The 14141-nt window shown below is 49.9% G+C and overlaps 1 protein-coding gene across 5 annotated transcripts in view; it reads right to left on the reverse strand.

Annotated features, from left to right (window-relative positions):
• SMAD3 (SMAD family member 3) overlaps positions 1-14141 on the reverse strand; it is a 130212-nt gene that overhangs the window by 23107 nt on the left and 92964 nt on the right. For 3 of the 5 annotated variants that reach the window (XM_003901094.5, XM_017961630.3, XM_021940664.2), the window contains 4 exons: positions 7133-7326; positions 6834-6965; positions 5386-5460; positions 1297-1347 (listed from right to left, as the gene is read on the reverse strand). In XM_003901094.5, coding sequence (XP_003901143.1) covers positions 1297-1347; positions 5386-5460; positions 6834-6965; positions 7133-7326 — 452 coding nt within the window. Of the gene's footprint in view, positions 1-1296; positions 1348-5385; positions 5461-5547; positions 6007-6029; positions 6808-6833; positions 6966-7132; positions 7327-14141 lie in introns of those variants that run through there. The other 2 variants (XM_009210474.4, XM_009210475.3) reach the window with 2 other exon arrangements.

Below are 14141 nucleotides of genomic sequence, written 5' to 3' on the forward strand. Positions count from 1 at the left end.
AAGTTCATCATCATGGCCTTTTATTTCTCAAGAGTTAACTTCGCTTCTAGCCTTCAGTTTGTTTTTAATAACTCGGTCCTTTCATATCAGGAATCTGACCTTCCCTCTGCAAAGCCCGGCACTCACAGTGATATTATTTTACAAAAATGTTAAAACAGATCCCCCCAAAGTCACATCCCATACTCCCCAGGTCAGCCTGTTCTAAAGGGTTTCAGGCATCTCCTAATACTCCAAATGATGAGTTTCTTCATCTGACGCTGTCAGTCAAGGTCTGGAAGCAAATGGGCACAAAAACCAGGCCAATCCACTTTGATTCGCCAAGAAATATTAACTGTTTCTTTTCCTGAGCCACAAATTAAGCCTCAGCAATAAAGCCCCAGACAAAATCCAACCTACATTTTCTAAAACTACCAGACCAGAATATAAAAAACTCCCATCAATAAAAACTAAACGGATATTTCATTTGTTTTGAGCCCTTTGGCAGGTTCCATGCCAAAGTCTATCCCAAGCTGGAGAACTGAAGGACCCTACTGGGTTAGAAAAGTGAGTCTTGGAAAAACTGATCCAGAAGTCTAACCACGGAGGGATATAGCAGAAACAATGGACCCTCCACTCCAAAACATCACGCGATAACAACGATAAACAAGACACGTAAATACAGAAACGTGTTTACAAAATAACGTAAGGAGAAGAGAGAATGAAAAAACCAGATATGCACTGTGATCTCAGTGGCAAGGCACAGATATGTATGTATATGCCTGATGCACGAACATCAGGACTGTGATCACACACAGTTATGTTAGGGTGCTGGGATTATGGGCACTTTGACTTTATTTTCAAATTCCTTATATGTTGCTGTTTTAAGAAAAATTACATAATTGTAAGATGAAACACTCCAGTAAGTGTATCTGAAACAAGTCTTTAAATGTCAGGGGGCTGGAGTCTGCACGGCTGTCCATGGCTTTGCACCAAACCGCACACGTATGCTTAGCTGACCACATACCCTCGTTCTCCTGGGCATAAGGTTTAGGGAATTTTCATTCACTCACGTCTACCGGCCCCGCCAGGGGAAATACAAACCCGGCATATGGTTGCCTTTCCTGCCACCACTGTTCTCAAGTTTCTCCGTTCTGTGGTGACCTCAGCATCACCGTAACCAGAAACCTGACGGGCTGAGCTGGGTTGATGGTAGGCGTCGGGGGAGAGCCTTACCTTCAGGGCCCCCTCCCCACACTGGCGACTCGCCAGGGCTGCAGCTAGAGGGGGTTCCAGTTGTGTGCACCAGGAGATACTCACCCAAGTTATTATGTGCTGGGGACATCGGATTCGGGGATAGGTTTGGAGAACCTGCGAGGTGAGACACAGTTGTGAGACTTCACAAAAGATTCTTGGCCTGGAGAGCCCAATTACTAAACACTTACATATCAAGGTGGGGTGCCTCAACACAGCAGAAAGAAAACCCTGGACTGAGCCTCCAAGTCCCAGGAGAAGGCCTACCCCATACCCTTGCCTCTACTGTCCCTCCCTGGGCCCCAATTTCTTGTCTGGAATGAATGAATGGAGTGGATGATCTCAGAGGTCTCTTATGGTTATGATCTCAGAGGTCTCGGATGGTTTTATGATGCTAACCAAGACTCCCAGCTCAGGGCTGCTAAGTTCTCAACTAGAATAGGTGACACCTTTTTTCTTTAGCTTACACCTGCCCTATTAACTATGCCCTCAGGAAAATGAGAGGACCAGGGAAGCCCTTCTCCCAAGCTGCAAAGACCCAGGAAGCAGGAGGCCAGCCCTCCCATACAGGCGGGGCTTGAGGCCTCCCCAGCATCACCAGCCACGACCTTGGTGAGAGGCTGCAGCAGCTCAGGTGCTAGAAAGATCAATTCCAGGAAACTCACAAACCTGTCCCAGAAACCCTGCAACTCAGCAACCAGACAAACACTTTTTTTTTTTTTTTTTTCTGAGACGGAGTCTTGCTCTGTCACCCAGGCTGGAGTGCAGTGGCTGGATCTCAGCTCACGGCAAGGGCAAGCTCCGCCTCCTGGGTTTACCCCATTCTCCTGCCTCAGCCTCCCGAGTAGCTGGGACTACAGGCGCCCGCCACCCTGCCCGGCTAGTTTTTTGTATTTTTTAGTAGAGGCGGGGTTTCACCGTGTTAGCCAGGATGGTCTCGATCTCCTGACCTCGTGATCCGCCCGTCTCGGCCTCCCAAAGTGCTGGGATTACAGGCTTGAGCCACCGCGCCCGGCCCAGACAAACACTTTATGCAAAAGATGATGGTGCATGTGGGAAAAAGTCTAAATCTACCCAATTCTTACTCTATTATGTTCTCTACACCTCTCACCTCCAGAGAAAAGAACTCACATGGTATCAGCCTTCAAAAATAAACAGTGGACACCTTTCCAGAGCAGCATCCTGCTGGTCACCCCTCCTCTGTTCCTCTATCAAGCAGGCTGCAGAGACCAGGCGCAATGGCTCACATCTATAATCCCAGCACTTTAAGAGGCTAAGACTGGGGGATCACTTGAGCCCAGGAGTTTGAGACCAGCCTGGGTGATATAGGGAGACCCCATCTCTACAGGAAAAAAAAAAAAAAAAAAAAAAAATAGCCACGAGTGGTGAAGACTGAGGCTGGACAACTACTTGAGCCTAGGAGATAGACGCTGTAGTGAGCCATGTTTGCACCACTACACACCAGCCTGGGCAACAGAGTGAGACTCTGTTTCAAAAAATAAAAATAAAAAAGGAGGCTATTTATTTATTAACCACCCTATGGGGTCTAATGAAATCTATCAGTCCTGAGACTGGGTCGCATCTGGCCTCAAGCGAATGCTGCCTTGCGCTGTTCATGCGATCTCTTCTTTTGCCCCAACTCAGCTGTAACCTCCTTGAGGGCAAGGGAAGAACCACGGATTTCTCCTTCCCTGTAACTCCTAATGCAAAGAGGGATGTGGAATGTTCACTGAGAGAACTGAGTTACATAATCAGTCACAGGGTCTAGACAACCCCACAAATCAGCTATGTGAGTTTGGCTAAGCCGTTTTAACTTCTATGAGCCTTAATTTTTTCCTCAGGTATAAAATGAGGATACTATCATCTACTGTGTGACATGTAAAAATTAAGTGAGACTGTGCATATAAAAAGGCTTACACCATGACTGCTACGTGGTAGGCACTCGATAAATGCTTGTCCCCTGTTTTGTGGTGACCTGAACCACGAACACCTAGGAATCCAAGGGGCCTTCTCGCAAGTCTAAAAGGGCGTGGAGGTAGGTGAGGCGACATGGGGGACAACAAGGTGACCCTCTGGCCCTGAGATGCTACCACACCCCGGGGGGCAGGGAAGCCAACCCCGTGAGCAACTGGACTATCCAAGCAGGCAACTCTGAAGAACGGAGACTAAAACAGGAGAGCCCCCGCCCACCACCCACACACTGGCTGGGGTCCACAAGTCTGGTCTGTCTCTACTTCAGATAAATCACTCATGTTCACAACAGGGCCCTGAAGGCACCCTTAATGAGAAGAAAGGAAGAAGGGAGAGGGGACAGAGAAAAGGGAGGCACAAAGGAGGAACAGGAAGGAGAAGAAACAAGAGCTGACAGGATGAAATCTGGGCTGCTCTTTCCAATCTCCGGCCCTTCTGGTCCATGTTTGTTTGTAACAGTAATCACTGCGCAAATACGGAGAGCAGCAGAGGGGGAAGAGGGAGCGCAGAGTGGGGAGACACACAGCAGCTGGAGACATGTCACTCCGCTGGCCTGCTTCCCGTGCCTGCACTGAAGAGCTGCAAGCTTGCAGCGGTCTCTTGGCATCGGATACAGGAAGGTCTTCGATGCATTCCAGCTGGTTCGCGCTGCTAGCCACTCCGCCGGGCGGGTGTGTTCCACCGGGTGTGCTCAACCCAAAAGTGCCACGATGTCCAGGCTGGATTTCAGCAACTAAAACGGACATGCGAGTCTCTTTCGTTCTCTCAGGAATTGCACAACCTCAGCTGGATGCGGTGTAATCCCACACTTTGGGAGGCTGAGGCGGGCGGATCACCTGAGGTCAGGAGTTTGAGACCAGCCTGGCCAACATGGTGAAACCCTGTCTCTACTAAAAATACAAAACTGAGCTGGGCGTGGTGCTGCATTGCCTGTAATCCCAGCTACCCAGAAGGCTGAGGCGCGATAATAGCTTGAACCCAGGAGGCAGAGGTTGCAGTGAGCTGAGATCGCGCCATTGCACTCCAGCCTGGGCAACAGAGGGAGACTCCGTCTGGGGCGGGTGGGGGAAGGAACCGCACAATCTCTTCTGGGCTGTGTGCGAGGGCAGGTGGCTCTGCTGTGTCTAGCGGCTCTGTGTGTACGAGGCATGCCCACCACCATCGGAATAGAACATCTGCATGGCTCCCTCTCCCCTTCTCCCCCTCTCCCAACCACACACAACTCAGTACACATTCTATGTGGCAGCTGGGGTTCAATTCAAGAAGCTGCTGGTCTGGAGCCAATCTGGTCCTATAACAAATGATATGGGAAACATCTGGAGATGTAGCAGGCGAGAACTAAAGCCTGCCCCTCACGGCAGGAGCACACACATCACATGTGGTTGTCACACAAAAATACTGGCTTCAGGGGTCTCCACTGGTCATCAGAAGAGGCATTAGTTCCATTCAGTCTTTTCTGGCCTCCCACCTGACTTCTTGAGGTGGTCGAGGCCACTCCCCACCCTGCTGCCGGTGACATCTCACTAAGGCCCAGGCCCTGTTTACAGCCTGCAGTGGTTCCCATCAGCCCTGACTCAATGCCAAGTGGTCTTGCCAGCTTGAAGGTCCATCACACCCGGAGCCCTGTGTGGTGGGCCCTCCCATCCTTCTCCCCACTGGAGAGAGTATATCCTCCAGTCACGCTGAGCTCCTGGGCTGGACACTCTCCGGACTCCAGACACACCGAGCTCTTACTGTCCCCAGAATGCACCAGGCTCAGAATGCACCCAGAATTGCCCAATTCCCATGACTCTGCCTGGCACACCCCTTGCCCACTCTGACAGCTTGGCTAACACCTACACATCACCAAGACTCAACGTGGGGAAAAACCTGGACTGCAAGGTGCTGTTCCTCCCCAGACCAGATGAAGTGGCCCTGCTGTGTGCCTGGTGCCATGCAGCATCTTCCATGAGGGCACACATGAGATGGCCCAGTGACTGCTGGCTGTCCTGTCAATCTCCCCCATCATCCGTGGGCAGCTCGGACCCTCTCCTATGCCCTGCCCCTTGCACATCATGGTTGCTCTACAAATACTGGAGAGAGATAGGAGAGAGGGAGGAAGGGGGCGAACAGGAAGGGATGGAAGGGCTGAACCCACCAGCTGCTAATCAGTTAAGAATAAGAGCATATGCCTGCATGACTGACCTGCGTCCATGCTGTGGTTCATCTGGTGGTCACTGGTTTCTCCATCTTCACTCAGGTAGCCAGGGGGTGGGGTCTCTGGGAATGAGAAGGAAGGAGGTCCGTTTAAAGGCCTTCACAGCTGGGCTCTGAGACACCTTTTGCAAACACATCACACATGCACACCATGATGCTAGTGTCCCTGGCTGCAGGAGCTCCAGGTCTCGGAGTAGAGGTTCCAGCTCTTTGTTCTGTTGTCCTCGCCCCTGACCACCTCTGACTCCCACTTGGATCATAACTGCCTTTGCTCACGCACGACCGGACCAACTCCCACGTCTGAAGTGTGTACTCCTAGAGCCTCCACCAGGCTAACTTCTCCTGGTCTTTCAAGGTGAGGGTTAAGCCCCACCCCCTCCAGGGAGGCGTCTGGACTTGCCTCTGCCTCACCCCTCTTTGTCCTCTGAAGACCTGCAGGCTCAGACCCACCCTCTACTATCTTCTCCCGTGCAGACCCGGGATTTGTCTCTAGGGGATGTGTCCTCACTCAGCAGTTAGGTTACGAATTCAATGGTCGCAAACACAGTGCGATCTACTTCTCTGAAACCTCCCCCAGACCCTGACTGAAGCCCTCCAAAGTTTGCTATTTGAACACAGAGTAGTTGACTTACCCCTGGGACGCCAGGGCTACCCGCAAAGGATCTGAGAAGGTTGGACAGTGGGTCTCTCCTTAACACTCTGACCCAAGCACACAGGTCTGTAGCCAACCTCAGCTCAGTAAACTAACCCAGGATGAACGTCACGTCCAAATTAGCATGCTCTAAGAGGAACGCAGCAGGATTACTGCCCCAGCAAGCAAAAGTGACTAGCCCAAGTGCTGCCAAGCACAGCTTTCCTGGAGTCGGAAAGTGCTGGTGATTCACACATTATTTGCATGTAAATGAGGGGCTTCTAAAAACATTTGCAGTCTTTGACAGCAAAGCCCATTTCTCCCTGCAGAGTGAAAACTCAAAGTTACTTCAATTCCCACCCAGGTTGGGGCCCCTCACCGAGGCCCGATGCCCAGGCGAATTTACAGAACCAGCTCTCCGCACTTGCTGCCTGGCCCTCAGCTCACTCCCCGCCTCTGCAGACCCCCGGTCCACTGGGGACTGAACGCCAGTCCCGGCCTCATGGGCGGTGAGAGAAATAGTGTTGCTATTTCCGCTTCCAAAATAAATGACTGCACCAAGGCCGGGCGGAAGGGTCACGCTGCTCCTCTATGCCAAAAAAAGCATCACTAGTAAGGGGGGAGCTGAGGTCATGGGTCCTCTCCCAACAGGGATGTGGTTCTGAGTCAGGGGCCCTCAGGCCAGAGCTGTGCAGAGAGAGGGGATGAACGGGGGACGGCCAGGGGGCAGAGACTGGGGCCACAGGACTGATGTCTGACCGCTGCCCCTGCCTCCCAGGCCAGCCTGTGCCGCCCACGTGCCTACCTGGAATATTGCTCTGGGGCTCGATGCCCGCGGGGAAGTTAGTGTTTTCGGGGATGGAATGGCTGTAGTCGTCCAGTGGGGGGAACTCGGCCGGGATCTCTGTGTGGCGTGGCACCAACACAGGAGGTAGAACTGTCCGGGGGAGACAGAGCAGAGGTGGCTCAGTGTCGATGCCAGACCAGCACCAAAGTCCCCGCACCCCCAAGTGCACCACAGACCCTGGGGGAGGGGGTGGGGGGGTCGGGGGAGAGTGACGACCCCAGCACCTGCTGTCCCCACAGGCGGGCCAGGCAGCATACCTGGTGTCTCTACCCTCTGGTAGTGGTAGGGATTCACGCAGACCTCGTCCTTCTTCATATTGAAGGCGAACTCACACAGCTCCATGGCCCGCAGCTCGTGGTGGCTGTGCAGGTCCGGCCATCGCCACAGGCGGCAGTAGATGACATGAGGGAGCCCCTTCCGATGGGACACCTGCAACCGGCCATCCAGGGACCTGCCGGGACGGGGAGGAGCGGAAAGAGAGGGAAATGTGGATTGCCCGTGCTTTCTGCAGAGTCCGGCCTCCTACTTCCAGACACTTGGAAAGCTCTCCCTCCCTTCATTTCTCCCAGACCCAGAGGTCCAGGAGATCAGAGCACTGCTACCTGTGAGTGCTGGGAGGGATCTCAGGAGAAGACAACAAAGGCCCCCTGTGAGGACCCCCAGCCGGCAGAGCAGGCCTCGTCCACCAGTCCCCGGTGGGTTCCCCAACTTTGTACTGCTGTTCAGGGAGCTGTGTTCCACGGGAAGGGCCCGCACTTCAACTGTGCTTGGAAAAGATCCAGGAGCCACTCATCGGCTTCCTACACAGCCCAGAGGTGTGGAGAGGGGACAGGGCTGGGGAGGACAATGAGAGTTCTTTAGGCACAGATATGGGGACTACAGTGATCCAAAGAAGAGTGACACAGTACACAGGCTGCCTCCCCTCATTCACCCAGGTCTTCCCTTGCACATTAGAAAGTCAGGGAGAGAAAAGAAAACTTGCCTTTCCTCCTTTCTCTCTGTCTCTCTTTTTTTTTTCTTTTGAGACGGAGTCTTGCTCTGTCGCCCAGGCTGGAGGGCAGGGGCGCAATCTTGGCTCACTGCAAGCTCCGCCTCCCAGGTTCACGCCATTCTCTTGCCTCAGCCTCCCGAGTAGCTCCCGCCACTATGCCCAGCTAATTTTGTTTTTGTATTTTTAGCAGAGACAGGGTTTCACCATGTTAGCCAGTATCTAGTAGGTGTACAAATAGTTTTTCAATGAAAGAACAGACCCACTTTAGCCCTGCAGTTCAAAACCTCGTGATCTGCCCGCCTCAGCCTCCCAAAGTGCTGGGACTTCAGGCGTGAACCACCATGCCCTGCCCCTCCTTTCTCTCTTTCTTAGTTATTTGTGGTGAGCAGGGAGGGAAAGAGGGAAATTAAAGGGATTTTTTTCTTTTTTTTAACTTTTGATACAGAGTCTTGCTCTGTCACTCAGGCTGGAGTGCAGTGGCGTGATCTCGGCTCACTGCAACCTCCACCTCCCGGGCTCAAGTGATCCTCCCAGCTCAGCCTCCCAAGTAGCTGGGACTGCAGGCACACACTACTGTGCCCACCTACAATGGGCCAGTGCCATGACCCTGAGTGAACCATGTCTTCTATGCCAAGCAGCTATGACCTGGTGCCCTTACCTCTCAAGCCAGGCCAAAGTGTGGTGGTCCCTGACCAGTAGCAGAGGTTCAGGGAAGTTTGTTAAAAATGTACACTCTCAGCACCTACCCCAACCTACTAAATCAGAATCTTTCCCTTTGTGAAATCCCCAGGTGATGTGCATGACGAGAGTCTGGGTGGCCTACAGGAAAGGACGACTGGAGAGCTCAGGGATGGCAAAAGCATCGTCAGCTATGGGCAAGGCTGGGAGGCAGAAGGTTTCCGGAGGGACATAAAACTTCAGATAGTGTCTGACATTAGGTGAGGAGGTGCCACTAAAATGGAGTCCCTTATTTAGCACATATTTAATGAGCACCTATTATGTGTGGCAATAAGGATACAGTGGTAAGGAAAGAGACTTCACTGTGAGAAAAGGTTGGCAAAGTGGTCCCTGCCTGCATGGACCTTCCACTCCCCTGGGCAAGACTGACATTAATCAAATACTCACCGAAACCACTTTGGGAGGCCAAGGCGGGTGGATCGCTTGAGATCAGGAGTTCAAAACCAGCCTGACCAATAAGGTGAAACCCTGTCTCTGCTAAAAGTACAAAAATCAGCCAGGCGTGGTGGTCCGTGCCTGTAATCCCAGCTACTCAGGAGGCTGAGGCAGGAGAATCACTTGAACGCGGGAGGGGGAGGTTGTAGTGAGCCAAGATCGTGCCACTGCACTCCAGCTTGGGCAACAGAGCAAGACTCCGTTTCAAATAATCATCACCATCATCACAGAAACCTACAATTACATGCAATGAAAGTGTCCTGAAGGAAAATAACAGGGAACCCCAAGAGTGTATGACCATGGCACCCACTTTGCTGAAGGGTTGGACAGGGCATCTCAGAGGAGGTGATGGTTGACCTGAAGGCTTAAAGAGTAAGTAAGAACTAACCAGGCAAAGGGGTGCAGGAGAAGGGCAGTACAAAGAGAGGGAAGGGCACACGCAAAGGCCCTGTGGAAAGTGGAAAACATAGTGAGGCCGGAAGAACAGAATGAAGGCCAGAGGGACTGGAGAGATCGTGAGAGAGAGCTGGCTAGAGACGAGGCTGGGGAGGCAGGCAGGGCTACTCTGCAGGGCCCTGAAGGCCATGATAAAGGGTTCTTCTGTGTTCTAAAAGCAGTATGTAGCCTCTGAGATGTGCAAATGGGCTGTGCATATGTGTGAAAGAGACAGGCCCTGTGGAACTCTGGCTACATGTGACCAACAGACTGTGGGTAGCAGGGATAGAAGCGGGGAGCCGATGAGATGGATGCTCATGAGTCACAGGTACCCCACTAAGAGGCAGGGCTGCTCTTTCTTCAAGGAGGCCCACCCTAGGACCCTGCCAGTCAGTGCCATAATTTTTCTAATAGCTGGGCAGGGCTGGCAGTGAGACATTTGCAAGCTTTCCCTCTGTGCCTTCTTATGACCGAGGGCACCCATTTGCCTGAATACACAGAATTCATGGGCACTCTGTGAAGGAGGGGCTGGCCAGATGCCACCAACAGCACCAACCAAAGAGAGAAACAGAGGGATCCAATCGCACTCTCCAAGCCACTGGCCTGGGAAGGGGAAAGGACAGACAAAGGTCATAGCTGGGCTTGGTCACAGGAACTGACCCGGAGCTGCTGACTAAGGGCATCTCGAAGGATGTAATTACCTTCCTCCCGTGGGGCCCCAGAACAAGGAAGCCCTACAGCTGAAAAACAGTAATTATCAGGCAGATCGAGAGGACAGCCTGGGACTCGTCCCTCAAGTATAAAAGGAGGACTGGCGGATGTGGAGTCATAAGACCTGGGGTCAAGAAGGGTTCTACTCTCCTAGCTGGGAGACACTGGGCAGCTCATGAGCTTCCTAGGACACTCAGCTGTCTCGTCTATAAAATGGGGTATTCTCCTGCCCCCCGACCTCGTGAAGCTTGGTTTCCATTTGAAAGTGCTTCATACACCCACAAATTAGCCTTATTATTCTACATCACAGGAGATACTCCCCAAACCCAGCCCTGGACGAGCACGGTGAGCTGGGGGTTGAACAGGAGTAAAAGGGAGAGTGGGAAGTCATTATTCAGCTGTTCTCCTTCTCCTGCAAAGCCACTGAGTGCCCACAGATTAGGGAAGTGGCCACACTTGCTCTTCAGTGTTTGATGAAAGTCCCAAAAAAGGGCCAGCTGGACATCATAGCCTCCTCTGCAAGAGAAGGCCTTGGAGAAAAGCTCAGGCTGGCAGCGGGAGAGAATGAGGCTGTGGAGGTAAGCTCCATCTGGGTGACAGAAGTGGGTGGCCCTCCTGCCTTAAAAGTAATATTAATCATACATGAATTACTTTGATATTAATTATATTTCTAAAAGCAAGGGAGCTACAGTAATCAAGGCAGTATGATAATGGCACGAGGACTGACAAACAGATCAATGGACCCTAAGAGAGTCCAGATATAGTTACATATGTATGGACAACTGGCTTCAACAAAGGTCCAAAGACAATCTAGTGGAACAAGGACAGTCTTTTCAACAAATGGTGATGTAACAACTGGATATGTAAAAAAGATAATCTTCAAACTTCATATTGCACCCTATACAAAAACAAACTGAAGTGAAACTTAAAACTCTAAAACTTCTAGAAGAAAACAGGAGAAAATCTTTGTGACTTTTTGGGATAGACAATGATTTCTCAGATACTACACAAAAAAGCACTTCATTTAAAAAAAAAAAAAAAAAATCAGACCGCATCAAAATTTAAGTTTCTGGTCTTTGAAAGACACTGTTAAAGGAATAAAAGGGCAAGCCCTAACTGGGAGAAAATATTTGCAAAGCGTATATCTGATAATAGACCTTTTTCTAGAACTCTGAAAACTCAATATTAACAATTCAATCTTTTAAAAAAGAGATATGATTTGAACAGACACTACCCAGAAAGATATGAAGGCAACAAGCACATGAAAAGATGCTTGAGAACGTTGGTCATTAGAGAAGCACAAATTAAAACTATGAGATAGGACTACATACTTATTGGAATGGCTAAAATTAAAAAGCCTGATCATGCCACGTGTTGGCAAGGATGTGGAGCAACTGGAACTCCCTTCCACCGCTGGTGCAAATGTAAAATGGTACAACTACTTTGGAAAACAGCTTGGAAGTTCCTTTCTAAAATATTTTATTTTGGGGGATATGCAGTAGCTATACTTATTTATAGGGTACTTGCGATATTTTGATACCAGCATACAATGTGTAATGATCAAATCTGGGTAATTGGGATATTCATCCCTCAAACATTTGGAAGTTTCTTAAAAAGCTAAAAAACCATAAGCCTACCATATGATCCACCATTCCACTTCAAAGTATTTACCCAAGAGAAATAAAAGCCTATGTCCAAAGACTTGTACGTGAATGTAATAGCCCCAAATTGAAAACTACTCCACGTGTATTAACAGACGAATGAGCTATAACATATCCATACAAAGAAATACAACTCAGTACTAAAAAAGGATGAACTACTCATACACGCAACACTATGAATGAATCTAAATTAATGCTGCTGCGTGAAAGAAGCCAGGCATGATTATGTTCATGTAAAATTATAAGGTAATTTAAACTAAAGTAAAAGGCACACTAATCTTAATCTAGTGACAGAAAGCAGGGATCAGTCATTGCCTGGGGACAGAGGGAGTTACAGGGAGGGAGTAGGGATTGGAGGGAGCAATTACCAAGGTGCACTTGGAAACTTTTTTGGGGGTAAAGGTTATGTTTATTCTCTTACTGCTATGATGGTTTTACAGGTATATACATATATCAACATTTGTCATAGTGCACACTTTAAATATGCATGGCTTATTATTTATAAATTATACCACCATTCCAAAAAAAGGCAATGGATTTAATAAGCCTGAGTTTAAATACTGACTCAGTACTTGCTAACTGTACAAATTTGAAAAAAATCACTTAGTGTCTTGGTCTTAATATTTTTCATCTGAAACACTGGCTGGACGTGGTGGCTCACACTTGTAATCCCAGCATTTTGAAAGGCCAAGGCAGGTGGATCACTTGAGCCCAGGAGTTCGAGACCAGTCTGGCCAACATGGTGAAACTCCATCTCTACAAAAAATAGAAAAATTAGCTGGGCGTGGTGACCCACGCCTACAGTCCCAGCTACTCGGGAGGCTGAGATGGGAGGATCGCTTGAACCCAGGAGGCTGAGGCTGCAGTGAGCTGTGACTGCACCACGGCGCTCCAGCCTGGGTGACAGAGTGAGAACCTGTCTCAAAAAAAAAAAAAAAAAATTCTTTTCCCCAGAGGGATAAAATTTAAAAATGAAATATTAGTAAGAACACTCAATATTAACAATCAATTTTTTCAAAAAAGAGATAATATGATTTGAATGGACACTACCCAGAAAGATATTCCAGAAAGTGTCAGAAAGATATTCCAGAAAGTCTACTGTCAGTATTGTCATGTAACCATTACTGCCTCTTTACTATGATAGTGCCCGGCAAAGGAAGGAACACAGTAGGTCCTCAACAACACATCTCTTTCCCTGCTTCGGCCATCTGGGTGCACCGCCAGGAGGGTCACAGTGAGTCCTCATGTCTGTCTGGTGCTTTAAATTTTCACAAGGCTTCTGTGTTCCTTATCTCAGATCATCCTCACCACAACACTGTGTGGATAATAAGGCACATCTTACAATGGTCCCACCTCACTGTACACCCGTACCCTGGAGAGGCAAAGCGCATGTCACAGGATCACACAGCAGTCTGTATCAGGGCCATGCCAAGTGGCCAGCACTCCTGGCTCCCAGGTTGGGTTCTGATGGCAAGGAGACAGGCACCTCTCACTCTCCAGCTCGCAAGCACACGACCACCAATCTGGCGTGGCAGTATTTTCTAAAAGTCATCTGGACCCTGCTTCTCTGGGCCATGCAATTCCCAAACTCATGACAGGGAGGGAATCTCATTTACTTCTTATGCATCAGCGACAACTCCTCTTGGGTCGGAGTCTGGGCTGCCCAGAGCCCTGGCATTGTTCCTTCTTTCTCCCTCTGCCCCGCTCAAAATATATAGCAATGCTTACCAAAATAATAAGAGTGAATGTGGAGTTTCAGCTGCTGGATTTAATACAGCTGATGTGTCCAGAACACACCCTCCCAAGCCTTATAGGGCACTGGGCCCACTAAGTAAATCCAATAAATAAGTCTTAATTCTGAGCTGATGTTACCATAAATATGCTTGGTTGCAGAAAATGGTCTATTTATGACCCACTCTTCTCCCTGGCCCAGCCCTTCCTCCCAGCCCAAGACCAGCTGCTGGCATGAGGAGTACAGTCCCAGGAACCTGCTGCTGGGCCTCCTCCCCGTTTATGACTGAGATCTCCTCTCCCACACCCACTGGCTTCCTGATGACAGACCCCCAAAGGTCTTTCTCTAGCAACTCCCTCAAGTTCCTCTGACAGAAGGTTTTAATCCTTAAATATATTCTTCCCTAGCAGAACAATTTCCTGTTACAGGAAATTAGGTTTCCTCCCATTGGCTTCAAGTGGGACCTGTAAAGCATCCCAAAATGGTGGTGAGAGCCACAGCCAAGGATGCGGCCATGCCAGAGCCCAAAGCCGATGGCGCAGGTGAAGCCTGCCAGAGTGCAC

Source organism: Papio anubis, chromosome 7, assembly GCF_008728515.1.
Source record: "Papio anubis isolate 15944 chromosome 7, Panubis1.0, whole genome shotgun sequence".
Taxonomy (NCBI): Eukaryota; Metazoa; Chordata; class Mammalia; order Primates; family Cercopithecidae; genus Papio; species Papio anubis.